The sequence below is a fragment of the Callithrix jacchus genome, chromosome 1 (assembly GCF_049354715.1).
Source record: "Callithrix jacchus isolate 240 chromosome 1, calJac240_pri, whole genome shotgun sequence".
Taxonomy (NCBI): Eukaryota; Metazoa; Chordata; class Mammalia; order Primates; family Cebidae; genus Callithrix; species Callithrix jacchus.
The window spans coordinates 192,666,074-192,688,931 of NC_133502.1; the positions used below are offsets into that span (position 1 = coordinate 192,666,074).

At 47.0% G+C, this 22,858-nt stretch overlaps 1 protein-coding gene across 4 annotated transcripts in view; it reads right to left on the minus strand.

The window, feature by feature from the left end:
* The window catches only part of SMARCB1 (SWI/SNF related BAF chromatin remodeling complex subunit B1), a 44,024-nt gene that overhangs the window by 8,566 nt on the left and 12,600 nt on the right, over positions 1-22,858 (minus strand). For all 4 annotated transcript variants that reach the window (XM_002763480.7, XM_002763481.7, XM_078335379.1 and 1 more), the window contains 2 exons: positions 21,841-21,968; positions 10,059-10,225 (listed from right to left, as the gene is read on the minus strand). In XM_002763480.7, the coding sequence (XP_002763526.1) occupies positions 10,059-10,225; positions 21,841-21,968 (295 nt within the window). The remainder of the gene's footprint in view (positions 1-10,058; positions 10,226-21,840; positions 21,969-22,858) is intronic.

Below are 22,858 nucleotides of genomic sequence, written 5' to 3' on the forward strand. Positions count from 1 at the left end.
TAGGGGAGCCTGCCAGACCAGGGATGTGCCCTGCCCACCAGGATCCACCAGCTGATAACTGCAGGTAGCCCTTGTCCTTCCAGTTCCTCACCCCCAAAACAGGGCTGACCCCACAGGCCTCCTGCCTGCCACAAGGGGCTCTGGCTTCAGGGCCCAGCATGGTCACCCTCGAGAGGCCCCAAAGTGGCCCCAGGAGCACCTGAGTCCCACCTTACCTTCATCCCATCCCCGCTGTGCCCCATGCTGGCGGGGACCTTCCTTTCTGCCCTTCACTCCTGCTGCCATCGGTCTTACATGACTACACTGGCCAAGCAGGGTTCAGCTAAGGCAATCCTAAGCCCTCTCTTAAGCCAAAGTCTATGCCCTTCACAGACCTTGCCCCTCTCAGAAAACCCTGCCTAGCATATTCACAGATGCACTCCACCCTGGGCCAACATGGTGAGGCAGCAGGGCAGCCTGCGGGGAGCGCAGTGCTGAGTCAGCTGCTCCCACACTCCCCAGAGGACTCCTGCGGCACATGACTCACAGCCAGAGGGCCCAGGCCCCGCATGTGCAGTCAGGGATTTTTCATAAGTGGACACCTGGGAAGCCAGCACCCAGCCAGAGAGAACAGACTGTACCCTAGGATCTCCCACCTACACCTGCCCCACTGAGGCAGCACCATCTTGACTTCGCTCCCCCTGAGTAAGTATGGCTGTTCTGAATAGGATGGACCCTGGGGTCCAGTTTCATTCCCTCTGTGTATGCCTGCAAAGCTCCTCCCATTAGAGTGTAGGGCTGGAGTCATCCCTCACTGCTGTCCAGTGCCCCACGGGGCAAGGAGGCCATGGTGCACCTTCCCATTCACTGTTGGCCCTTAGCTTTGAAGTCGAGGATCAGGGTGGGCAGTTGCATGGAGAACTCGCCACTGCCTCGGAGCCCAGCCCTTCTGAGGACTTCTGCCTCCTTTTAGAGAAATGAGGGCACCCCAATCCCCGATCATGTTCATAAAGCCCTGTGCCTCTGAGCCCTGAACACCACCACTTGCTAGAATGTTCTTCCCCTCACCTGGCAGGACCAGCCTCTTCTTAGCATCCTGGTCTAAGCCAAAGTGCCGGCTCCGGAGAACTCCCCTCTCACCAGCGCCTTTCCACACCCTTCTCTCCATTTTCTCCCCCGTTTGAAGAAAGGATCTCACTCTGTCACCCAGACTGGAGTGCAATGGCATGATCATGACTCACTAAAGCCCTGAACTCCTGGGTTCAAGAGACCCTTCCACCCCAGCCTCCTGAGTAGCTTGGACTATCATGTCCACACGCTACCATGTCCAGCTAATTTTTTTTTTTTTTTTTGGTAGAGACAAGGTTTCTGTAAGGCCCAGGCAATACATCAAGTGTTCTGCATGGAGAAAAGACCTGTGGCTGAGCCCTCTGCTCTCTGCTGCCTCTGTGTGTTGCCAGGACTGGCCTCAAAAGATCCTCCCTTGACGGTCTCCTGAGTAGTCTGGGACTATATGCTTGGGCCACCATGCATGGCCCCTCTCCTATTTTCTTCACAGCACTTAGGACTGTCTGTTTTGTTTTGATTTGAGACAGAGTCTTGCTCTGTCGCCCAGGCTGGAGCGCAGTGGTGTGATCTTGGTTCACTGTAACCTCTGCCTCCCAGGTTCAAGTGTTTTTCCTGCCTCAGCCTCCCAAGTAGCAGGGATTATACGCGTGCGCCACCATGCCCAGCTAGTTTTTTTGTATTTTTAGTAGAGACAAGGTTTCTCCATGTTGGTCAGGCTGGTCTCGAACTCCCGACCTCAAGTGATCCGCCCACCTCGGCCTCCCAAAGTGCTAAGATTACAGGCATGAGCCACCATGCCCAGCCAGTACTGTCCAAAACAATCTAAATCATTTGTCTCCAGGAATCCTAGCACAGGCAGGGTGGTATTTGTTCTGGGAATCAAGGAATCCTCACGCATAGGGAGGAAGCCAAGGGGCAGAGCTGCAGCACCCTGCACATGGCACACTGCCAGGCAATGGGGCTGCAGTCGAGCCCCCATGTCCTTTGTTGTCTCCACGTACACCCATGCCTGGTGATGAATGGAACTGGAGGCACTGGCCCTTCCAACTGGAATCTAATGCCAAGCAAACCACGTGGGTGCTGGGTTCAGAAAGAAAGCACAGCAGCCGACAGCCCACGGACACACCCACCAGGATCCCAGAGGACCATGGGCACATGGTTCCCACCCAGCAAGCCATTCCTACCCTGGGCTCATGCATGGGGTTGCCTGTCCCCTGCCATTCAGTCACTAACACATTTATTTATTCTAAAGTCTAGACTGTGTATCTACCAAGGAGAGCCACAGGAGAGACAAATCTTCAAAAGGCTGCTCTGAGAAAGCTGAGGTGGTGCAACGCCTGTAGTCTCAGTTACTCGGGAGGCTGAGGTGGGAGGATCACTGGAGCTCAGGTGTTCAAGTCCAGCCTGGGCAACACAGCGAGACTCTGTCTCAAAAAAAAAAAAAAGAAAGCCATGGTGGGGGCAGTGACAGACACTAAGCAGGTTAAGTGAGCACATGGGAGTCAGACAGCACGGGAGTGCCAGGGAGGAAAGGGAGGAAGGGATATAAAGTCCAGGCTGGCCCTAGAAGTCAGGAAGCCACGAAGGCTTCCAGAAAGGTGGTCTTTAGGAAGAAATGAATGTGCCCAGAGATCAGGAATGTGGCTGCCTGGGGGAGAACAGTCCCAGGTGGGGAACACAGTGATATAAAAGAAGCCAAGGTCTGGCACGTGGGTTGGCCCAGTGAGGGGAGAAAGGGAGATGAGGGTGGTGAGAAACTGCAGCAGAGGGCAGTTAGGCCCTGAAGCCTTTGGATGGGCCTGGCTTCCACAGAGGGATGTGGGAAGCTTCTGGAGTGTTTTAGTCAGAGAAGAGACACGCTGAGACCTCTACTGGAAGGCGAGGAGGGAGGGAGCCATCTGGCAGTGGCCTTGATGGGGTAGTGAGGAGCGCTGGACTCCAGGTGGACTCACAGAGCCAAGGCAGGGCCAGGACTCCCAAGCGGGCACACAGCAGGGCCAGGCCCCTGCCCACCTTCCCAGTCTCAACTCACATCTCACCCCAGGCACTCTCCGGACAGGGCCTGGACAGTGCCACAGGGTCTGATGGCTCAAATCTCAGCAGTGTCATGTCCCCAACTTCCTCCCTTGTCCCCAGCCCCTGCTGGAACTGGTCAAAGTCGACCTGGGCCAGGTCCTCTGGCAAGGGCAGCCAGACCTGGGCTTTGGTCCCAGCATTGCCAAGACTATCTGTAAGAAGCCGCTCCAACCGAAGGTGCTCTTTCTGAGCAGAGAGACACTCCTCACGTGCCATGGCTTCATAGACTCCTGTTTTCCTTCAGCTGTGTTCCAGACAAAGAAAGATGTCCTTACAGAAACACCCAGCTCTGGCCAGGCATGGCAGTTCATGTCTGTAATCCCAGCAGTTCGGAAGGCCAAGGTGGCAGGTTTGCTCGAGCCCAGGAGTTCGAGACCAGCCTGGGAAACATAGTGAGACTCCATTTTCTTTCTTTTTTTTTTTTTTGAGACAGATCAGTGGGATAGGAAGAGCCTGTCACCCAGACTGGAGTGCAGTGGCATGATCTTGGCTCACTGCAACCTCTACCTCCCTGGTTCAAGCAATTCTCATGCCTCAGCCTCTGGAGTAGCTGAGATTACAGGCACCCACCACTACACCCAGCCAATTTTTTGTATTTTCAGTAGAGATGGAGTTTCGACATGTTGCCCAGACTGGTCTCGAACTCCTGAGCTCTGCCCGCCTCAGCTCTCGAAAGTATTCGGATTACAGACGTGAGCCACAGCGCCTGGCCAAGACTCCATTTTCTACACAAAATTTAAAAATTAGTCAGGCATGGTGGTATGTGCTTATATTTCCAACTACTCAGGAGGCCAAGATGGGAGGATAACTTGAGTCTAGGAGATCAACGCATGGAAAAAAAAAGAAAGGTAGAAGAAAGAAATACCCAGCTCTTTTGAGTCCAAGTTATAGATGGGAAACCTTGGGTGTGACCTTCTGTTCTTCACAGGCAGGACAGGACACTGTTTTCAGGGTCATGGTACCCAGGATGCCTCTGGCCTGATACATGCAGACTGTCCCACATAACACAGGCTTTCCTGGGCCCGCTGTGTCCACGCTATGATACCTGGTCTGACCCAAAGGTCAGAGCAGGAAACCTGGCTGGGGACGGTCTCTCAACTTGCCAGCTGCCACCATCCCCCAGGTGGGAATCACAGGTAAGTCAGAGGGTCACTGAGGAAGCCTCTGCTGATGGAGCAAGGCACAGCCCCAGGAAAATTCCAGCTGCTAGGAACATCTTGCATGGCTCTTCCTCAGGCCCCGTCAAGATAACAACAAAAATGGCCTAAATTCTGAGAAAAACGTCAGGGAAGCTGCTGGTCAGGCTCATGAGGACCCTGTGTGTGGCCAATCCCAGTCATTTCAACCCACATGACGGGGTGGGTTAGCCCACATGGCCTCATCCTCACCATGTTCATGTTTACCAGACAAAGAGCAGCACAGAGCAGATCTCTCAGGGCTGCCCTCCAGAGCCAGCAGACCATACCCAGGACACAGGCCAGGTACCTGCTTCTGCTCCCACCCCCATCCCACTGCTCTCCTACCATCATCCCCTTCTTTTCCTGCTAGCTGGCCACAATGTGAAATTGAAACAGGTTATGGGGAACAAATTTGTATTCTTCTCAAAATGAAGGTATTAACAAGTAAAAAGACTGAATCAATAACCAAAAAATCTCCTGACAAAGAAAAGCCTTAGACCTGATGGCTTCACTGGTGAATTCTACCTTACATTTAAATAGGAGCTAACGCACCAATCCTTCTCAAACTACTCTTTTATTTTTTTTTTTTGAGATGGAGTCTTGTTCTGTCACCCAGGCTGGAGTGCAATGGCGTGATCTTGACTCACTGCAACCTCCGCCTCCTAAGATCAAGCGATTCTCCTGCCTCAGCCTCCCAAGTAGCTGGAACTACAGGCACATGACACCATGCCTGGCTAATTTTTTGTATTTTTAGTAGAGATGGGGTTCATCGTGTTAGCTAGAATGGTCTCCATTTCCTGACTTTGTGATCTGCCTGCCTCAGCCTCCGAAAGTGCTGGGATTACAGGTGTGAGCCACTGCGCCCAGCCTCAAACTATTCTTTAACTCACTGCCCTAATATTTAAGTCAGGCAAAAAATACTACAAGAAAGAAAACTAAAGACCAATACTCCTTATGAAGGTTGATGAAAAAAATCCTCAAAAAAATACTGGCAAACCAAATTCAGCAGCATATTCCATGGTATGGGATTCCATACCAGGACCAAGTGTGATTCACTCCTGCAGTGCAAGGTTCAATATACAAAAATTGATCAGTGTAATATACTACATTAACAGAATAAATGACAAAATCCAGGATCAAAAATAAAACAATCATCTTAATTGATACATAAAAAATATCTGACAGGCCAGGCACAGTGGCTCACATCTGTAATCCCACTTCGGGAGGCTGAGGCAGGTGGATCACCAGGTGACGAGTTTGAGACCAGCCTGGCCAGTATGGTGAAACCCCATCTCTATTAAAAATACAGAAATTAGCTGGGTGTGGTGGCAGGTGACTGTAGTCCCAGCTCCTCGGGAGGCTGAGGCAGGAGAATCGCTTGAACCTGGGAAGCAGAGGTTGTAGTGAGCCAAGATTGCGCCACTGAGCAAGACTCTGTCTTGAAAAAAAAAAAAGCATTTGACAAATTCATTACCTTTCTCATGACAAAAATACTCAACAAACTAAATAAATAAAAGCCAGAAATGGAAAACCCACAGTAACATCATACTTAGTGGTGAAAGGCTGAAATGAAAGCTTTTCGTCTAAGATAAGGAATAGACAAGGATGCCCTCTTATATATATTCAACATAGTATTGGACACTCTACCCAGTGCAATTAGAAAAGAAAAAGAAATCAAAGGCATTTAAATAGGAAATAAAAAAGTAAAGTTATCCCTAATCAGAGATGATATAAACTTATATGTAGAACCTCAAAGATTTCAAAAAAAACCTCTCAGAACTAATAAACAAATTCAGAAGAGTAGCAGGATACAAAATTAACACATAAAAATTAGTTGCATTTCTATATGCCAATAATGAACAATCTGGAAATTAATAAATAATCCAATTTAAAATAGCATCAAAAAGAATAAAACAGGCCAGGCACAGTGGCTCATGCCTGTAATCCCAGCACTCTGGGAGGCTGAGGCAGGACTCCTTAAAGCCAGGAGAGTTTGATACCAGCCTGGGCAACAAAGCGAGATTTATCTCTACAAAAAAAAAAAAAAGGAATAAAATACATAAGAACTAAGGAGATATGATACTTGTACAACTATAAAACATTGCTGAAAGAAATAAAAGAAGGCATAAATAAGAGATAACCCATGTTCATGGACTTGAAGACAATATTGTTAAGATACCAATACTAACCAAAGCAATCAACAGATACAACGCCAACACCTATCAAAATCTCAATAATGTATCTTGCATTATTTGCAAACACAAAAATCCATCCTAAAATTCATATGGAATTTCTTTTTTTTTTTTTTTTTTTGTCTCACTCCATCATCCAGGCTGGAGTACAGTGGCAGAATCCTGGTTCACTGAAGACTCCACCTCCTGGGCTCAACTAATCTTCCTGCCTCAGCCTCCTGAGTAGCTGCAACTACAAGCACACACCACCACACCCAGCTAATTTTTAAAATTTTTTGGCACAGATGGGGTGTCACTATGATGCCCAAGCTGGTCTTAAACTCCTGGCCTCGGGTGATCCTCCTGCTTCAGCCTCCCAAAATGCTGGGATTTTCAGTGTGACACCATGCCCAGTAGAATTTCAAGGAACCCCAAATAACCAAAGCAATCTTGGAATTTAGAAAAAAGTTGAGGTGGGGGAGTCTCACACTTCCTAATTTCAAAACTTACTACAAAGTTACAGTAATCAAAACAGTGTGGTGCTAGCATAAAGACAACATATAGACCAATGGAACAGAATACAGAGCCCAGGAATAAACCCTTGTACACATGAACAGATATTTCTCCAAAGAAGACATAAGTGGCCAATACACACATGAAAAGACATTCAATGTCACTAATGAATTAAGGAAATGCAAATCAAGAGTACAATGAGATACTACTTTATACCCATTAGAATATCTGTTATCCAAAAAAACAGAAAATAACAAAAGTTGGCTGAGCGTGGTGGCTCATATTTGTAATCCCAGGTTTAGGAAGCCAAGGTGGGTGGATCACTTGAGCTCAGGAGTTAGAGACCAGTCTGGCCAACATGGTGAGATTCTGTCTCTACCAAAAATACAAAACTTAGCCAGGTGTGGTGGCATGCACCTGTAGTCCCAGCTCTTACTCAAGAGGCTTCAGCAGGAGAATCACTTGAACCCAGGAGGTGGAGGTTGCAGGAAGCCAAGATCATACCACTGCACTCCAGCCTGGGTAACAGAGCAAGACTCTGTCTTCCAAAAAAAAGAAAAAGAAACCAACAAGTATCAGTGAGGATCAGGTGAAACTGGAATCTTGTGCTTTGCTGGTAGGAATACAAAAGGGTACAGCCACTGAGAAAAGCAGTATAGCGGTTCCTCAAGAAACTAAACGCAGAATTACCCTACGGTCCAGGAACTCCATCTCTGAGTATACACCCAAAAGAAATGAAACCAGAAGCCAGGTGTGGGGGCTCATGCCTATAATCCCAGAACTTTGGAGGCTGAGGCGGGAGCATCATTTGAGTTTGGGAGGTCAAGGCAGAGTTTGAGACCAGCCTGGCCAACATGGTGAAGCACCATCTCTATTAAAAATCCCAAAAATTTATCTGGGTGTGGTGGCGGGCACCTGTAATCAGCTATTTGGGAAGCTGAAGCAGGAGATCACTTAAACCCACGAGACAAAGGGTGTAGTGAGCCAAGATCGCGCCACTGCACTCCAGCCTGGGCAACAGAGCGAGCCTCCATTTAAATGAATGAATGAATGAAAGCAGGGATGCCAATAGATATTTGCCCACCCAAGTTCACAGCAGCATGGTTCACAATAGCCAAATGTGGAAGCAACCCAAGTGTTTGTCCTTTAGGAATGAATAAATAAAAATGTAATAGAGCCATACAATAGAATATTATTCAGCCTTCATAAGAAAGGAGGCTGGGCACGGTGGCTCACGCCTGTAATCACAGCACTTTGGGAGGCTGAGGTGGGCAGATGGCTTGAGCCCAGGAGTTTGAGACAAGCGTAGGCAACATGGCGAAACCCCATCTCCATAAAAAAACACAAAAAATTAGTGGGGCATGGTGGAATGTGCCTCTAGTCCTAGCTTCCCAACAACTCAGGAGGCTGAACTGGGAGGATTCCTTGAGCCCAGGAGGCAGAGGTTGCAGTGAGCCGTAACTGTGCCATTGCACTTCAGCCTGGGCAAGAGAGTAAGACTCTCTAAAAATACACACATTTTTAAAAGGGAAGGAAGGACATCCTGACATGGTACAACATAAATGAACCTTGAAGACACTCTGCTAAGTGAAATAAGCCAGTCACAAAAGGACAAATACTGCATGATTCCCTTAGGGAATGTACATGAGGCACCTGGAGTAGTCAAATTCATAGAGACAGCAGATGGTGCTTGCCAGGGACTGGGGGAAGGGAAATGGGGAGTTAGTTTTACACGATGATAGAATTCTGGAGATGGATGGTGATGATAACTACACAGCCATGGATGTGAATGTGCTGCCACTGAATTTACTTACACTGAAGTGGTTAAAATGGTAAATTTTATGTTATCAATGTTATCACAATTTTAAAATATTAATAAAGAAAACAAAGTATTTAGGCCAGGCACAGTGCCTCATGCCTATAATCCCAGCACTTTGGGAGGCCGAGCTGGGTGGATCACCTGAGGTCAGGAGTTTGAGACCAGCCTGACCAATATGGTGAAACCCCTATCTCTACTAAAAATACAAAAATTAGCCAGGCATGGTGGCAAGCACCATACTCCCAGCTACTTGGGAGGCTGAGACAGAAGAATTGCCTGAACCTGGAAGGTGGAGGTTAGCATATGTCAAGATCACACCACTGCACTCCAGCCTGGGCGACAGAGTGAGACTCTATCTATAAACAAGTAAGTAAGTAAATAAATAAAGATACGTGGTTGTTCTCTACTTGGGGAAGTTGCTGCTAATTCCCCCACCTTATTTTCCAAAATCTTTGTAAAGTATCACAGAGAAACACAATGGGATGTAGCAGGCCCAGGCTCCATCTGACGGACGGGGCAGAGGCATTCCTCCTCCCAAGGCTCTTCCACTCCAAAGACTATTTTCAGGAACCCTTTGTAACATGGCTTTTATTTTTATACATCAATGTTTTTCTAAAACTGAAACCAAAGGCTCGGCATCAAATCAAACCAAACCCCTGACCTTTTTAGGGTTATCACATGTGCCAATCTCACCTACTTCTCATGTCCTCCTGTTCTCAAAGCTCCCCTCACCCTCAAGACACAGTCCAGCAGTGGCAGCTCAGCACGGCGAGGATTATGCTGCAGGCTCTGCAGGAGGAAGGCCTGCGCCCAATCACCAGCCCTGCCACTTCTCAGCTGGCCAGTCTGTGACTTCAGCAGGTGATCTCAGCTCTCCATGTGCCCACCTCTTCACCTGTAATATGGCCGCTAAGGCAGCATCTTATTGGGTAACTGGACCACCCTGGAGTACTAAGCCTCGCTCAGCCAATCAGCTGCCTTCACCTCCTCTAGACCTCTGGGCTTTGCTCAGAGCCTGGCAGTGCCTCAGAGGCACCCCCTGAATGTGTCCAGAATATAACACTTTACTATGAGAAGTCAGCCTATGCCCTTCCTGGGGGATTGCAGGGAGCAGAACCATGTGCTATGACCTTCCAAAGGACACGGAACCCAAAGAGGGGCTTTTGCTGAGGCCTTGGTATACCCTCAGTGCCCCACGATAACACCCACCCCGAGGACCAGGAAGGCTCCAGTGCTGGGTAAGAAGTCACCCACCTTGATGATGACGCGTTGGTCTGACTGGTCCTCCAGGATGCTGTCCGTGGGGTAGGACTCGATCTGCTGTCTGATGGCAGAGGCGATGGCTGGCACAAATGTCAGCGGGTTCAAATCCAGATCGTCACAGAGGATTTCTGAAAACATCTCAGGCGTCATCAACTTCTCTGAAATCAAGAGAGGGAAGCGATGCCAACAGATTGTACCATGCTTGGGCATGGACCAGCCTCCCCCACCCCTTCTTCTTTGAAGCCAAACATCTCCGGATGCAGGAGACACAAGCAGGGCACTGAGGGTGGCCTTCCTGGAAACTGGAAATGGGAGGAGGAAGCACATGGCTAGCAGGCCCCCAGCCCTCATTCTGCACATACCTCCTGATCCATGCCCTGGGGGTGGTCATGGCCATAAACACTCCCCCGATTAGGGGAACTCACCGTTGGGTAGGCCCATAAGATTATCCAAACTAATGAGAAGCTCTGAGCGGGGCCAGCAAAGGCACCTGGAAGCTTGCGTGCCCATTTCTCTACTTCCCTCTGTGCTGAACTGCTGGCAACATGATGGCGCAGTGGCTGACCCAACACCAGGCCTCAGTGTAAGCAAAACACACTGTGCCAAGCCATAGTGACTTCCAGGCCTGCGACTGCAGTAGCAGCAGTAGGGCCTTAACAAGGTCACAAACATGGAGGTCCCTACAGATCCGGGATCCTGGAAAAGTAACTGCACCAGATGGGAGCTCACAGGGACCATCTGTGGCCAGGCAGACCTCAGCAAGGTCCTGCTCAGTTAACATTCTCTCTGTGCTCTGCCTGGATCTTACAGACAAGACACCTTGCTGGGGTAAGCTGAAAAACCAAAAAAAAAAAAAAAAAAGGAAAAGAAAAGAAAAAAAATCCTTTAGAGCTTTCAGCAGGATTCCAGGATTCCATCATCAAGAAGCATGTCTGCCTAACAGACCACAGCCTCACTATTTCCTCCCTCCCCTAAAGACACACTGGAGACCAGCATCCTAACAGCCCAAGAGGCAGCAACAGCTCCTTTGGCAAGCGAATGTGCTTCTCTGTGGAGACTGCAGCAGGAACCTCCAGTGCATGGGGTAAACACCCTGTGAATACACTGCCCAGAGCATTTTAAAATTAAGCTTTTTATTTTGAATTGTAGATTCCCGTGCAGTTGCAAGAAACAACACAGAGAAATTTCATGCACATTGCATCCAGTTTCCTCCAATAAAGTCAAGATACAGGACATTTCCACTACCACCAGGTCCCCTCCATTGCCTTTTTATGGCCACAGGCACTTCCCTCCCACTCCCATCACCCTCTCCAACCCCTGGAAACTACTAACCATCTCCCTTTCTATAATTTTACCATTTCAAGAATGTTCTAGGCCAGGCACAGTGGCTCACACCTGTCATCCCAGCACATGGGAGGATCATTTGAGCCCAGGAGTTCGAGACCAGCCTGGGTAACACAGTAAGACCTCATCTTTACAAAACAGATGAGCTCATGCCCATAATCCCAGCATTTTGGGAGGCCAAGGCGGGAGGATCATGAGGTCAAGAGATCGAGATCATGAGATCAAGAGATCAAGACCATCCTGGCCAACACAGTGAAACCCTGTCTCTACTAAAAGCACAAAAATTAGCTAGGGTTCACTTTTGCAGCAAAATTACCCAGGGATTCATCCAGTTTGTCACTTATTTTTATTGCCAAGTGACATTCTCTGGTGCAAAGAGGCCATACTTTATTCACCCACTGAAGGCTATCATGTCATCTGCAAATGGAATCTTATTTCTTCCTTTCCAATCCACACTTTTTTTTTGAGACAGAGTCTTGTTTTGTCGCTAGGGTGAGGCTAGATGGCATGATCTTGGCTCACTGCAACCTCTGCCTCCCAGATTGAAGCAATTCTCCTGCCTCAGCCTCCCGAGTAGCTAGGACTACAGGCTCACACCCACGCCAGCTAATTTTTGTATTTTAGTAGAGATGGGGTTTCACTATGTTAGCCAGGATGGTCTTGATCTCTTTACCTCATGATCCACCCGCCTTGGCCTCCCAAAGTGCTGGGATTACAGGCATGAGCCACTGCACCCGGCTCTGCATGTTTTTTATTTCCTTTTCTCGTCTTATTGGATTAGCTAGAACTTCCAGTACTATACTGAATAAGAATAGTGACAACAGACATATTTGGCTTGTTCCTGGTCTCTGGCAGAAAGCATGCAACCTTTCACTATTAAATGTTAGTGACAGGATTTTTTTGTACTAAATAGATGCTCTTTATTAAATGGAGGAAGTTTCCTGCTATCCTTCTTTTTCTGAGCGTTTTTATCATCAGGTGTTGAGTTCTACAAAATGCTTTTTCTTCATTAATCAAACTGATCCTGTGATTTTTCTTCATTAGTGTGTTAATATAGTGGATTACATTGATTGAGCATCAAATATTAACCCAGCCTTCCACCCCTGCAATAAATCCCGCTTTGTCACAGTGTATAATTATTTCTATATATTACTAAATTCTATTTCCCAATATTTTGCTAAGGATTTTGCATATATAAGGGATATTGGTCCATAAAAATTTTCTTTTTATTTTTTGAGAAGTCTCACTCTCTCCCAAGCTGGAGCACAGTGGCACGCTCTCAACTCACCGCAACCTCTGCCTTCCAGTTTCAAGTGATTCTCCTGCCTCAGCCTCCCAAGTAGCTGGGATTACAGGCGTGAGCTACCGTGCCCGGCCTGTATTTTTCCTTTTTTGGTACTGTCTTTAGGTTTGGTATCTGCGTAACACAAGCTTTATAAAACTGATTGGGAAGTGCGCTCTCCTCTTCCGATTTCTAGAAGAGACTGTGTAAGATTGGTGTTAATTCATTTTTCACCATTTGGTAGATAGAATTCTCCAGTGAAATCACCTGGGCCCGGATATATTTTTGGGAGGAATTTTTTTTCCTTTTTAGAACTAATTTTTTATATCTGAAAATTTAATTAGAGATGGGATCCTGCTATGTAGCCCAGGCTGTTCTTGAACTCCTGGCCTCAAGCTATTCTCCCACCTCGGCTTCCCAAAGACCTGGGATTACAGGTTTAAGAGCCACGATGACTGGACACTTTTTAGGGTTTTTAAATAACAAATTCTATTCCCTTAATAGTTATAGGGAAACCCAAATTAGCTATTTGATATTGGATGAGTTGTAGTAATTTGTGTTTTGCAAGGAATTCACTCATTTTGTGTAAGTTGTCAAACAAGTATAGAATTGTTTGCAGTATTCCTTTCCTTTTGATATTTGCAGGGTCTGTGGTGATACCCCATTTCATTCCTGATATTGATAATTTACGTTCTTTTTATCAGCCTTGCTAGAGACTGTCAGTTTTATTCATCTCTCAAAGAACCAGCTAGGTTTCATTAACTTTCTCTGTTGATTGATTTCTGTTTTCAATGTCATTGATTTCTGCTCTTCAAATGTCCTTCCTTCTGCTTGCTTTGGTTTCATTTTTTCTTTCTCTGGTTCTTGAAATAAGAGAGCTTAGATTATGGACTTGAGGAAAGCTTTTCCTGTTTTCTAATGTATGCACTAGTGCTACAGATAATCTGCATAGCACTATTTAGGTTTGTCCCACAAATTCTGATATGCTGCATTTTCATTTTCATTTAGGTCTGCGTATGTTTTTAAATTTCCCTATAGACTTCCTCTTTGAACCACAGAGAAGTCTATTATTTAGCTTACAAGGATTTGAGTCCATTGCAGTTGGAGAACACACTCTGTATGGTTTCAATTCTTTTATTTGTTGAGCCTTGTTTTATGATCCACTATATGGTTTATATGGTATATGTTCTACAGGCACTTGAAAAGAATGTGCATTCAGCTGTGCTGGAGTGTCCTATAAATGTGAACTGGATTCTGTTGATGGTGTTTTTGATCTTTTATCATGTAGCCAATTTTCTGTCCAGTTCCATCAGTTTTTGACAGGGGAATGCTGAGGTCTCCAATATGATTGTGAATTTGTGTATTTCTCCTTTCAGTTCTACCTGACATTGTTTCACCTATTTTCCAGCTCTGTTGTTTGCTACATACACAAATAGGATCGTTCTGTCTTCTTGGTGGATTTATCTTTTTATTATTATTTAATGTCCTTCTCTATCTCTGATCATTTTCTTTGAAGTCTGCCTTACTGATACTAATATTGCCACTCCTGCTTTCCTTTGATTAATGTTTCCTCTTTTTCCATCTTCTTACTTTCAACCTACTTTTTTCTTTTTTTTTTTTTTTAAAGAGACAAAAGACTTTATTACTGAAGACACAGATGACAACATTAGCTTTATAGTTATATCAATTCTCTTTGCTATCCAAGTCCCACGGAGGTTATCCAGAGCAGTTCAGGTAGCCTAGTCTGTGGGTTTGCATTACAAATGCAGAACAGTGTGCTTTGGAAACCGCTATCTTTTTTTTTTTTTTTTTTTGAGTCGGAGTTTCGCTCTTGTTACCCGGGCTGGAGTGCAATGGCGCGATCTCGGCTCACCACAACCTCCGCCCCCTGGGTTCAGGCAATTCTCCTGCCTCAGCCTCCCGAGTAGCCGGGACTACAGGCACACACCACCATGCCCAGCTAATTTTTTGTATTATTAGTAGAGACGGGGTTTCACCATGTTGACCAGGATGGTCTCGATCTCTTGACCTCGTGACCCACCCGCCTCGGCCTCCCAGTGTTGGGATTACAGGCTTGAGCCACCGCGCCCGGCCCAATCAGCCTACTTTTTTCATTATACTTCAAATGACTTTCTTGTAGGTAACACAGAGTTAGGCCTTTCCTTTTTTTTTGAGACAGAGTCTTGCTCTGTGGCCTAGGATGGAGTGCAGTAGTGCAGCAGTGCAGTGCAGTGCCTCAATGTCGGCTCACTGCAACCTCTGCCTCCTGGGTTCAAGCGATTCCTCTGCCTTAGCCTCCCAAGTAGCTGAGATTACAAGCGCATGCCACCATGCCTGGCTAATTTTTTGCATTTTTAGTAGAGACTGGGTTTCACTGCGGTAGCCAGGATGGTCTCAATCTTCTGACTTCGTGATCCGCCCGTCTCGGCCTCCAAAACTGCTGGGATTATAGGAGTGAGCCACTGCACCTCGCCTAGTTAGGTCATTTTTTAAAAACTCCATTCTGCCAATCTCTCTTTTAACTGGTAGTTATTCGCATGATGGAGCTGATGCCTGCCATTTTATTTTTGTTTTCAGGTTTCTTTTGTTTTCTTTTCCATCGTCTTTCTGTGGGTTACTTGAACATTTTTTGAATTCCATTTTTGCTTATCTATAGTATTTTTGAGGGTCACTGTACAGCATTTTTTAGTGGTTGTCAGAGTGTTATATTTTATATGTGTAACCTACTAGTCTATTAGGCTTTTTTATTTTACCAATTCAAGTGAAGATTAGAAACCTTACCAGAGTTTACATCCTTCACCCTTCCCCATTTAGAATATAATTGTCTTAAATCTTTCTATTTTTTAGATTTTTATTTTTATTTATTTATTTTTGAGATGGAGTTTTACTCTTGTCACCCAGGCTGGAGTGCAATGGTGCAATCTCAGCTCACTGCAACCTCCTCCTCCTGGGTTCTAGCAATTCTCCTGCCTCAGACTCTCAACTAGCTTCGATCACAGGTATACACCATTATGATTGGCTAATTTCTAGTTTTTTTAGTAGAGGTGGGGTTTCACCATGTTGCACAGGCAGGTCTCAAACTCCTGAGCTCATAATCAACCTGCTTTGGCCTCCCAAAGTTCTGGGATTACAGGCATGAGCCACCATGCCTGGCCTTCAATCTTTCTACATACATTTACAACCACATCAGACACTGTTACAATTTTTGCTTCAGCTGTCAAACATTTGTTAAACCCAAGAGGAAAGGAAAGTCTACTTTATTTGTCCACATTTTTTGTTTATCATGCTTTCTTTTCTTCCTTCCTGATGTCCCAAAGTTTCTTCTTTTATCATTTCCTTTCTTTTAGACACTCTTTTAGGGAAGCTCTGCAGGTGATAGTTTTCTTTCATCTAAGAATGTCTTAAGTCCCCTTCATTCCTGAATGCTATTTTCACTGGGTAGAGGATTCTAGATGAATAGTTCTTTTCTTTCAGTACTTGATAAATACCATGCTACTTCCTCTAGCCTCCAGTTTCTGATGAGAAATCTACCATCATTCTTACTGTCTTTTCCCTAGGAAGCTGTCCTTTTTCTCTGCTCTCAAGATTTTTTTCTTTGTGTTTAGTTTCCAAAAGTCTAATTATGATGTGTCTTTGCATGGATTGCTTTGGGTTAATCATGTTGGTTACTTGGCTTCTTGAATCTATCATTTGATTTTTTATTTTTAACTTAAAAAAAAAATTTTTCTGAGACAGGGTGTCACTGTTGCCCAGGCTGGAGTGCAGTGGCTCAATCACAGCTCACTGAAGCTTCAATCTCCCGGGCTCAAGTGACTGTCCCACCTCAGTCTCTCAAGCAGCTGGGACCACAGGCACACACCACAACATCTGGTGAATTTTTGTAGAAATGGGGTTTCACTGTGTCACCCAGGCTGATCTTAAATTCCTGGGCTAAAGTGATCTGCCTGCCTCAGCCTCAGGCATGAGCAACTGTGCCCTGCCTCATTTAATTTTTTAGAGGCCCAAACAAGCATGTGGATATAAATCTCTAAAAACTTGCGTCCTATAGCCAAGTATAGACACTCAGGGCCCTAATCACTCCTTTACCTGTGTGCCAAGGCAGATTCCAAACCTCTTCCTGAGGGGATTCCCTTGTTCCCCTTCTGGGCACAGGTGGCATCTATGTCCACATGTGTTCTGGTTAGGCAACTCATCTTTTGTGGAGGATTTTAATACTTCCCTCCCTCAGCTGTTAAGGCAGGTGATACCATACTTCGCCAGTGATTCAGAGAAGCCCTACTTCAAGTCCTCTTCAGAGACGATAACCTCAAACTCATCACAACACCTAGCAGAAAAATCCTGATTCTTCTTTTTTTTTTTGAGATGGAGTCTTGCTCTGTTGCCCAGTCTGGAGTGTAATGGCGGGATCTCAGCTCACTGCAACCTCCACCACCCAATTCAAGTGATTCTCCTGCCTCAGCCTCCTGAGTAGCTGGGATTACAGGCATGTGCCACCATACCTGGCTAATTTTGTATTTTTAGTAGAGATGGCTTTCACCATGTTGGCCAAGATGGTCTTGTACTCCTGACTTTGTGATCCACCCACCTCGGCCTCCCAAAGTGCTGGGATTACAGGTGTGAACCACCTGCCTGGCCTCCTTTTTTTTTGAGACAGTCTCACTCTGTCACCCAGGCTGAAGTGTAACGCCACCTGATCTCAGCTATTTGCAACCTCTGCCTCCTGGGTTCAAGCAATCCTTGTGCCTCAGGCTCCCAAGTTGCAGGGACTACAGGCATGCACGACCATACCCAATTAATTTTTATATTTTTAGTAGAGATGGGTTTCACCATGATGACCAGGCTGGTCTCAAACTCCCGGCCTCAAGTGATTCTCCCTCCTCAGCCTCCCAAAATGCTGGGATTACAGTCCTGAGCTACCGTGCCTGACCAATCCTGATTCCGAAGGTGGCCTGAAGAACATGCAGCTCCTTTTTGCTACTCAAGTAATGCTGCTTCACATACATAATCCCTCTGTATGGGACTCTCATGCCCACCTTTAAGATGATTTGAAATTTCAAAGCACATCAATAGTACTTTTGGCATGGCCTTCTAACCACCAGGTAAGAATCACAGCTCTTACAAACGCCAAATACCACCCAGAGCTGAGGAAGAGTTCACAGAACAACACTATTTTGGTTCTCCACCTGTTAAGACTTTGTTCTAACAGGACACAGTGCCTCACACCTATAATCCCAGCACTGTACGAGGCCGAGGCAGACAGATCGCGAGGTCAGGAGTTTGAGACCAGCCTGACCCGCATGGTAAAACTCTGTCTCTACTAAAAAACACAAAAGCTAGCCGGGCGTGGTGGTGTGTGCCTATAATCCCAGCTACTCAGAAGGCTGAGGCAGGAGAATCACTTGAACCCAGGAGGTGGGGGTTGCAGTGAGCTGAGATTGCAACACTGCACTCCAGAAGCCTAGGCAACAGAGTGAGACTCTGTCTCAAAAAAAAAAAAAGACTGTTCTAAATTACTTTCCATGGGCATTGTATTTTACATGAAGACTCCTAGGAGGAACAGCCCAGTGAAACCCACTGAGGAGTTCACTGGCAATCCTGGTCTTCCTTACTTACTGTAGTACCATGCCCTTTTCCTGAGGGCTGTAGGAAATCTCCGATCCACATGTGATTCTACTTCTTCGGAGCCATAGGGTGCAGCTAACCTAGACCACACTGAGTGTGCAAATGATCTTCGCGTTTCATTCTGCCTGGTTCTAAAAAGGCCCAGAGCAATGCCCAACTCCCAGCAATGTTCACCAAATAAAATCTGAGTTCAAGCTGCCTCTTATACCACCTAACTTCATTTTCCTCTTTATCCAGTTTTTCCTAACCACTCCATTTTCATTTGCTTTAGTCATTTGGGTCCAGTGTCCTTATTGTAAGCTTCCTTACATCCTTTCTGGAACAGGGCAGGGGTATAAACAGGAACTTTCTATGTGTCACTCAAAGAAAGGTAACAAGACAGGGCATGGACTGATCCAATTTGAACAACTAAGTACCTATGCTGGGCTAGATTCTACGCTAACAGAAAAGGCAGCCAGATGCAGTGGCTCACGCCTGTAATGCCAGACCTTTTTTGGAGGCTGAGGAGGGCAAAGCACCTGAGGTCAAGAGTTCGAGACCAGCTTGACCAACATGGTGAAACCCCATCTCTACTAAAAATACAAAATTAGCCAGTCATGGTGGCGCATGCCTGTAATCTCAGCTACTTGGAAGGCTGAGGCAGGAGAATCGCTTGAACCTGGGAGGTGGAGGCTGCAGTGAGCCAAGATTGCATCATTGCATTCCAGCCTGGGCAAAAAGAGCAAAACACCATCTGAAAAAGAAAAGAAAAATGGCAATAAAAAAAACAAGGCCCCTGACCTTAAAGAGTTGAAATGGAGAGGGAGAGACAAGAATTAACAAATAACTATAATGTGAGCCAGCAGAGATAAGTGAGGAGCTCTGCAGAGATAACAGGCGTTATGCAGCACTGGCAGTGGCCTGGTCCCCACGGGCTGTCCTGTCCCTGTGCTAGGGCATGACCAGTGAACTGTACCTGACCCCATCTACACTCAATACAACCTCCTGGAGTCTCTCACCAATGTCCTCTCTCACCCACAGCTCCTCCCACTGGCATCCCCCATCACCAGCTGGCCTGTAAGCCCTAGGGGACAGGCACCTGGGCACATGGCTCTCAGGCCTTCTTCTCAAGGCTGGACAGAAGCCTTTGGACTCAGGCCTAGCATGCTGAGTGCCTGCAGATAACCAAAGGAAGCAGCCTAATCCTTCCAGAAAGCTCAAGGCAGCCACATATCAACAACCACTCATACTCGCCTCCCTGAGGAAATCCCTTCTGAGAGAAAAATGCTGCAACTATGTCACCTGCTGTGGAGACATCCAGAGCAAGGGCCAAACCTCAACTCAAGAGAATATGCCACACCATTTGAAGACTAAAGAAATCAGAGAGAGGCTGGGCACGGTGGCTTACACCTATAATCCCAGCACTTTGGGAGGCCGAGGCAGGCAGATCAAGAGGTCAGGAGTTTGACAGCAGCCTAGCCAAGATGTCTCTACTAAAAATACAAAAAAAATTAGCTGGGGGCCGGGCGCAGTGGCCCAAGCCTGTAATCCCAGCACTTTGGCAGGCCGAGGCGGGTGGATCACGAGGTTGAGAGATCGAGCCAACCTGGTCAACATGGTGAAACCCCGTCTCTACTAAAAATACAAAAAATTAGCTGGGCATGGTGGCGCGTGCCTGTAATCCCAGCTACTCAGGAGGCTGAGGCAGGAGAATTGCCTGAACCCAGGAGGCAGAGGTTGCATGCTGTGAGCCAAGATCGCGCCACTGCACTCCATCCTGGGCAACAGAGTGAGACTCTGTCTCAAAAAAAAAAAAAAAAAAGTAAAATAAAATAAATAAAGATGATATTCACTGCATTTTGTCTGAACAGAAAGAATATGTTAACTATAAAAATGCTTGGCTGGGCGCGGTGGCTCAAGCCTGTAATCCCAGCACTTTGGGAGGCCGAGGCAGGTGGATCACGAGGTCAAGAGATCGAGACCATCCTGGTCAACATGGTGAAACGCTGTCTCTACTAAAAATACAAAAAATTAGCTGGGCATAGTGGCGCGTGCCTGTAATCCCAGCTACTCAGGAAGCTGAGGCAGGAGAATTGCCTGAACCCAGGAGGTGGAGGTTGCAGTGAGCCGAGATCGCGCCATTGCACTCCAGCCTGGGTAACAAGAGCGAAACTCCGTCTCAAAAAAAAAAAAATTATTTCAGGGCCAGGCACAGTGGCTCATGCCTATAATCCCAGCACTTTAGGAGGCCAAGGCGGGCAGATCACAATGTTCAGAGATTGATTCCATCCTGGCCAACATGATAAAACCCAGTCTCTACTAAAAATACAAAAATTAGCTGGGTGTGGTGGCGGGTGCCTGTAGTCCCAGCTACTTGGGAGGCTGAGGCAGGAGAATCGCTTCAACACAGGAGGTGAAGGTTACAATAAGCCAAGATCATGCCACTACAACACTCCAGCCAGGAGACAGAGCAAGATTCCGTCTCAAAAAAAAAAGTTTCAGAGCAGCAGGTGGTAAAAAGAAAAATATGTTCAGCACGATACAGATACTAAGTAAAAAAAAAAATTGGTATGCAGTAAGATCTAAAAAAAAAAAGTAATAATAGCCGGGCGTGGTGGCTCACATCTGTTAATCCTAGCACTTTGGGAGGCCAAGGCAGGAGGATCATGAAGTCAGGAGATTGAAACCCTCCTGGCCAGCATGGTGAAACCCCATCTCTACTAAAAATACAAAAATTAGCTGTGTGTGGTGGTGCTTGCCTGTAATCCCAGCTACTCAGGAGGCTGAGGCACAAGAATCGCTTGAACCCAGGAGGCAGAGGCTGCAGTGACCTGAGAATGTGCCACTGCACTCCATCCTGGCAACAGAGTAAGACTGTATTAAAAAAAAAAAAAAGTAATAAAATAAAATTTAAAAATACATTCTAACAGACTTAGAAAAAAATAGAGAAATAAATGCATGCACAATCCTCCCTCCCAGATGGGATAAGCACTCAAAACACCTGGGATACATATCCTTCTAATCTTGCTGTCCACATTTGCACAAAGACAGAGTTCTTCAGGCTTTGGAAGCTCAGGAAGAGCCAGAAGAGATGGCATTTGACCCAGGACTTAGAGTAAGGATGTCCAAAAAGATGACCAGTTTGGGGAGGAGAGGCACAGGAGCACACATGCAACCTCACACAGCAGAAGCAGGGTGGCAGATAGGACCCAAGGTGGGTGTGTGCAGGGCTTGGGGGCTGAACTGGGTATGAGTGGCACTGTCATCATCATCCATGCTATGCGGACCAAACCCCTCCCATGCCAGGCCCCCTGGGCTACCCAACCTCAACATGGGGAAAGGAGTCCAAGGCTCACATGCCCAATCCACAGTGAACAGCAGCAGAACCAGGACTGAACCCAGACCCCCAGACTCCAGAACTATGCCCTGATGTCCTACATGTCAGGTCCGGCATCTGCCTGACAGGCAGCTGGCAGGAAAGGGGACTGTTCCTATGTAACACACAGGGGCTGCGGCCAGCCCCAGCAGAGCCCGACTGCCTTGTACCATTCATGTTCCAGGTGAAGGCGTCTCGCAGCTTCTGCCCATCAATCTCCATATCCAGCCGGATGGGGACCAGCACCTCAGGCTGAGATGCGTTCTCATGGATCACAGCAGGGTCATGGTCATCAAAGCTGAAAGCAAAATGGCAGCAACAGTCAGTGAGGGTGTCGGGCTCCAGGGATGTGAGTTTTCAGCCTCCCTCTCTGCACAGCAGACCTCTGCAAACCCATCTGGAGAACAAGGCCACTTGTCAGCTAACAGCTGAGGTAGCAGACAAGCCCAACGGGAGTCCTGAGGCCACGGTCTAATGGGGACAGGTGGGACCATAAATGACAAGCACCAGTCTGTCTGCAATAGGATCGACTTGGGCAGTGTTGGAACAAAACCCAGACGTCCTGCGAAGGTATACTGAAGCCTGAAATTCAGTACGACTTTCATAGAAGGCTGTGGGAAAGGAGAAGAACATTTCCAGAGGAAATATTAAAGCAAGGCCAAGGCAGGTGAATGGAGGAACTGCTGAGGATGCACCAACAGACCACAGAGCGCAGATTCCCTGGGGAGCAGTGGTCGGGGATGCTGCAAAGCTAGCGGATGTTGAAGCACCCACAGTTCTCCTCTCAGGCTATGCAAACTGGTGACTGCCGTGAGGGAGTCCCAGGAGGATTCCAAGCAAGGGAGTTGGGTATTTTGGGACGATAAAGAGGGAAGAGTCCAGCAGGCAGGTTGGTAAGATGGAGCTGGAGGACAGAAGAAACCTAAGGGCGTCTGGAAGCATGGAGAAGGCCGAGAAGTGCCCCCAGGGATCTTGGGAAGCAGATGGAAGACACAGAGAGAAATGAGCTGAGGGCCAGGCATGAATGCACTGGGAAACAGACCGGGAAAGGGAGAAGGGTGCTGGAGAAAAGGGGTGGCCACTCTATTGGAGAAGGGGACAGTCAACTAGGGATGGGAAGAAGAGATGGAGGGAAGGAAGAGAGAAGGAAAAGAAGGAGAAAGGAGGATGGGAGGGGAGGAAGGAGGA